The sequence below is a fragment of the Capsella rubella genome, unplaced genomic scaffold (genome assembly GCF_000375325.1).
Source record: "Capsella rubella cultivar Monte Gargano unplaced genomic scaffold, Caprub1_0 scaffold_2, whole genome shotgun sequence".
In the NCBI taxonomy this organism is placed as follows: domain Eukaryota; kingdom Viridiplantae; phylum Streptophyta; class Magnoliopsida; order Brassicales; family Brassicaceae; genus Capsella; species Capsella rubella.
Genome location: NW_006238922.1, coordinates 7,540,427 through 7,546,426, shown reverse-complemented (window position 1 = coordinate 7,546,426; position 6,000 = coordinate 7,540,427). Strand labels below are relative to the sequence as shown.

Sequence of the window (6,000 nt, the reverse complement as noted above, 5' to 3'; positions counted from 1 at the left end):
GAATGGAAGGGCTGAGAGGAAGCACCGGCATATTTTAAATATTGCGAGAGCTTTGCGGTTTCAGTCACATTTGCCGATTCAGTTCTGGGGAGAGTGCATCTTGTCGGCGGCTTATCTTATCAATCGCACACCGTCGATACTTCTTCAAGGTAAATCTCCGTATGAGATGTTGTACAAGACAGCTCCCCACTATTTTCACCTTCGTGTTTTTGGCTCATTGTGCTACGCACATAACCAGAATCATAAAGGAGATAAATTTGAGCCCAGATCAAAGCGTTGTATCTTTGTCGGGTATCCACACGGCCAGAAAGGATGGAGATTATTTGACTTAGAGGAACAAAAATTCTTGGTCTCTAGAGATGTAATTTTCCAGGAAACAGAGTTTCCATATGCAAAGGAGGAGTATAAAGAAGATGATGGTCCTATGCTGAGTTGTGTGAATCAATCTCCTATTTTGTCGAGCGTCATTGATCTTCTTGAAGTAAATGGGCCAAATGTCAGTACTCAAACAGGCCCAACAACTTCTGTCGTGACATCAGTCCTTGATAGTGAAGGCCCAAGTACTCAACAACTTGAGTCTGTCACTTCTCCGCCTCTTTTAGTTGAACCAGGGACCACGACAATGAATATTTCTCCTTTGCCGACTGAGTCATCTACGTCTCCGAATGCAATCACGGAGCCAACACCACTTGGGCGTGGACATCGTAAGAAAGAAAAATCGGTAATTTTAAAAAACTTTGTTACCAATACTGTGCGGGTAGAATCTGATTCCAAAGATGAATCTTCATCTTCTCTCTATCCTATTGAGCAATATGTTGATTGTCATCGCTTCTCCTCATCCCACAAGGCTTTTCTCGCTGCTGTTACCCTCGGTATGGAACCAACAACGTACAATCGAGCTGTGATTGAAAAAGTTTGGCGTGATGCTATGTCCGCTGAGATTGAATCTCTGCGCGTTAATCAAACTTTTTCAATTGTGAATTTGCCTCCAGGGAAGCGAGCCATTGGTAATAAATGGGTTTACAAGATCAAGTATCGCTCTGACGGGGAGGTAGAACGATACAAGGCTCGCTTAGTGGCATTGGGTAATCGTCAAGAAGAAGGAGTGGACTATGACGAGACTTTTGCTCCGGCCGCAAAAATGAGTACTGTGCGTGTGTTTCTTGGAGTCGCTGCTGCTCGTGACTGGCATGTACATCAAATGGATGTACATAACGCATTCCTACATGGTGATCTGACGGAGGAAGTGTATATGAAATTGCCTCAGGGATTTAAATGTGATGATCCGACCAAGGTATGTCGTCTTCATAAGTCTTTATACGGTCTAAAACAAGCTCCGAGATGTTGGTTCTCTAGGCTTTCTTCCGCCTTGAAACAATATGGCTTCACACAATCATTGTCTGATTACTCTTTGTTTAACTACAACAATGATGGCATATATGTTCATGTCCTCATATATGTTGACGATTTGATCATTTCGGGTAACTGTTCTGAGGCTATTGCTCAGTTCAAATTATATCTGGAATCTTGTTTCCACATGAAAGACCTTGGTTTACTCAAATACTTTCTCGGTATTGAAGTAAGCCGCAATGATCAAGGATTCTACTTGTCCCAACGGAAGTATGTTCTGGATATTATTTCTGAAATGGGACTTCTTGGAGCTAAACCATCAGCTTTCCCACTTGAACAAAATCATAAACTCTCGCTGTCCAAGTCTCCTCTTATATCTGATCCTGCAAGGTATCGTCGTCTTGTTGGGAGGCTTATTTACTTGGCTGTCACACGTCCTGAGTTGTCTTACTCCGTTCACACTCTAGCACAGTTCATGCAACATCCGCGTCAAGATCATTGGGACGCTGCAGTTCGAGTTGGTCGTGACTTAAAATCTAATCCAGGACAAGGAATTTTGCTCTCTCGCAATTCCACTCTTCAGCTTAATGGTTGGTGTGATAGTGACTATGCGGCTTGTCCTCTCACTCGTCGTTCTCTCACAGGATACTTTGTGCAGCTTGGTGATACTCCCATATCGTGGAAAACGAAAAAGCAGCCCACTGTTAGTCGCTCTTCCGCGGAGGCTGAATATCGAGCTATGGCGTTTCTCACTCAAGAACTCATGTGGCTCAAGAGGGTGCTTTATGATCTCGGTGTCACTCATGTTCAACCTATGCGTATCTTCTCTGATAGTAAATCTGCAATTGCTCTAAGTGTCAACCCGGTTCAACATGAGCGCACCAAACATGTTGAGGTGGACTGCCATTTTATTCGTGATGCTATCGTGGCTGGTATTGTTGCTACTACTTATGTTCCTTCTCATCTACAGCTCGCCGACATCCTCACTAAAGCATTGGGTCAAAAGGAAGTTGGTTTCTTTCTTCGCAAGTTGGGCATTTTCGATGTGCATGCTCCCACTTGAGGGAGGGTGTTAAAGCTATTGCTACTTCTATAACGTGTTTAGCTACTGCTATTTATCTATAACGTGTATAGCTTGGTCAGTAGCTTAGATAGCTTAGTCAATATCTTCGTTTGTCCCTTTTGGTCATTTTCTACACAACACTTTAGGTGATATCTCTCTCTCTGTATAACAATGCATTGAGGCTTGAATAATAAAAACACAGAAGATAAACCAAACACATCTTGTTCTTGTCCTAAAATTATCAGTCTTTTTTTAGTATATTTATAATGCTATGAAATTTTTTTTATCGAAATACTATGTCGACGGAAACACTAAATATTTTCGGAGACTACAAATTCAAAAGAGAAAAGTAAAACTCTAATTACCGAATAACTAACTAAAATCATAAAAAAAAAAATATGAATCAATGTCAAATCTTATTTCCTCACCAATGTAAATTTTAAGCAAAACGATCCCACACAATTAATAGATGCTTTTATTTTTGGAAAAAACTCTTAAAAATTCGTCATATATTATTTTTCTTGACGTTTAGTACTTTGTATTTTCTTTTTATTATGTCAAATAGTTGTTTTTCTATGATCATCTATATATATATATATATATATATCAATCATTATTTTGTTTACTTAATTGGGATCAATTTTCAACCAAACAAAATAAAAATACCTAAAAAAATTGTATAATTAAGATGGTACATACCAAACATCAGTGACCATCTAGATATAAATCTGACGAAACAAATAAATACACAGAACTATATATTTGGCACAAATGCACAACCCTGTCGGTTCGTAGCACAGTTAAAACGTGATTTGCGGAAATCAATAATTCGAGATCTGTTGAATCCTAACCACATAAAAATGTTGATAAGGAAAAGGACCCTTGAAATAATTGAGCAATGTTTTTATGTATTCTTTAACTATTTAACTTACATCTTTAATATGACTAGTGTCTAGTTGGCACATTTCTCATAGTTTTTTTTCTATATATAGTATTAATTTGTATATCCCTCTTCACTCACACAAATATTTCAATACACACGAGAGCAATAAGAAGATGGTTAATCTTGTGTTAAGTGAAGCAAACAACGTTCCTCTAACGCCCATAACATTCTTGAAGAGAGCTTCCGAGTGTTATCCTAACCGAACTTCGATAATCAACGGACAAACTCGTTTCACTTGGCCTCAGACATATGACCGTTGTTGTCGTCTTGCTGCTGCTCTCATATCTCTTAACATTGCTAAGAATGATGTGGTATGTCACACTGTCTCTCTTTCTCTCTCATTGTTTCATTCATATACATAACTTTGGCTTTATATGTCAATATGTTTAGGTATCAGTTGTGGCACCAAACATACCGGCCATGTATGAGATGCACTTTGCCGTTCCCATGGCCGGAGCTGTCCTTAACCCTATCAACACTCGTCTGGACGCAACATCCATTGCCGCTATCCTTCTCCACGCCATGACTAAGATCTTGTTCATTGACCGCACTTATGAGCCGTTGGCTCGAGAGATCCTTCATCTATTACCATGTGACAACTCAAAACAGAACCTGCGGGTCATCTTTATTGACGAGTTTAATTCCCCTAGAAGGCTCTCAGTCGAGGAGTTAGACTATGAGGGTCTCATCCAGAGAGGAGAGCCTACGCCCTCGATGGTCACACGTATGTTCCGTATTCAAGACGAAAATGATCCGATCTCCTTGAACTACACGTCAGGTACCACGGCCGACCCAAAAGGTGTGGTGATTACCCACCGAGGAGCATATTTGAGCACATTAAGCGTGATTATTGGTTGGGAAATGGGAACATGTCCCGTTTACCTTTGGACTCTCCCTATGTTTCATTGCAATGGATGGACGTTTACATGGGCAACGGCCTCGCGCGGGGGCACCAATGTGTGTATGAGGAATGTGACTGCCCCGGAGATCTATAAGAACATAGAAATGCATAATGTGACACATATGTGTTGTGCTCCTACGGTTTTCAACATTCTCCTGCGAGGAAAGAGGCTTGACCTGTCACATAGGTCCCGGCCGGTCCATGTGTTGACCGGAGGTTCACCACCCCCCGCTGCTCTTCTTAAGAGAGTTCAGGAGTTGGGTTTTCAAGTGATGCATGCCTATGGACTTACGGAGGCCACTGGCCCAGTTCTCTTTTGTGAGTGGCCAGATGAGTGGAACAGGTAATAATAATTGTTATATTCAAGTTTATTTATAACGTTACTTATTTAAAAATAATTCACTATTATCATATTTGACAACCCAATTACTTAACTGAAACAGATTACCAGAAAATCAACAAATGGAGTTAAAAGCAAGGCAAGGGCTAGGCGTCTTAGGCATAGCTGAAGTTGACGTGAAGAACAATGAAACTCAAGAGAGTGTTCCACGCGATGGGAAGACGTTAGGAGAAATAGTTATTAGAGGAAGCGTCTTAATGAAAGGATATTTAAAGAATCCTAAAGCTACATTTGAAGCGTTTAAACATGGATGTTTCAGCACTGGGGACGTAGGAGTGATTCATCCGGAGGGATACATCGAGATCAAAGACCGGTCCAAAGACATAATCATCTCGGGTGGCGAAAACATTAGTAGTGTTGAACTCGAGAATGTTCTTTATAAGCACCCAAAAGTGCTTGAGGCTGCCGTCGTTGCCATGCCTCACCCAGCATGGGGTGAAACCCCTTGTGCATTCGTTGTTTTAGAAAAAGGTGAGAATGATAAAAAAGGCCATGAATATAAATTTGTGACCAGAGAGAGAGATTTGATAGAGTATTGTCGTGAGAATCTGCCACATTTTATGTGTCCGAGAAAAGTGGTGTTCTTGGAAGAACTGCCTAAAAACGGGAATGGCAAGATTCTTAAGCCTAAACTACGAGACATCGCTAAAAGTTTGGTAGATGAGAAGGATGACGTCACTGCTAGATCTAAAATAGTTCAATCGCGTGATGACAAACCTTGGATCGCTCACTTTACGTCTCGACTTTGAGTTCGTGAATCTACTAAGTAATGATAAAATTATATGTATACATGGATGGACGACTAAATATAGACCGTAATAATCAATTATGTACTGACTAAATGGAAATTTAAAATATATAATTTTTTACCATCTTTTGATCAACTCAACCACACATTGAACCAAAAAATATCATTTGGTTACCAAATTAAAGGATAAGAGTTTAAAGATAAAACAAAAAAAGTTCATATTTCTACCAAACAAAACAGTCCACCAAAGACTTTGAACTAAGAGGAAGATACATAGAAGACTTAATGACTATGTACGTAAACAAGAGAAAGGAAAAGACTAGCTAGAGGTGATTGGTGGTGACTTTGACGGTGGAGCGGGGAGAAGGAGGCTCTCTGGTCGTCTTTCTTTTAGGGCTGTGGAAGAACTAAGGGGGCACGAGCAGGTCCGGCTCAACAGGGGTGGACATAAGGACAGTGGTCTATGGGTCCGAGTACTTTTAAAAAAAAAATTTAAGACTTAAAAGTCCATTTTTGTTGTAAAATAGTAAATTAGGGGACCAAAATAATATTGTATCCATATAATATGATCCATTTTCGTATTTTCTTTTGTGAA

General features: G+C 40.1%; 1 protein-coding gene across 1 annotated transcript; it reads left to right on the top strand.

Moving 5' to 3' along the window:
* Nucleotides 1-3,435: 3,435 nt before the first annotated feature.
* LOC17894170 (probable acyl-activating enzyme 12, peroxisomal) lies at nucleotides 3,436-5,464 on the top strand. The gene is made up of 3 exons (XM_006301989.2): nucleotides 3,436-3,667; nucleotides 3,747-4,600; nucleotides 4,701-5,464. The coding sequence occupies exons 1-3, from the start codon at nucleotides 3,470-3,472 to the stop codon at nucleotides 5,404-5,406; spliced, it is 1,758 nt and encodes a 585-aa protein (XP_006302051.1). The 5' UTR covers nucleotides 3,436-3,469; the 3' UTR covers nucleotides 5,407-5,464.
* Nucleotides 5,465-6,000: the final 536 nt, after the last annotated feature.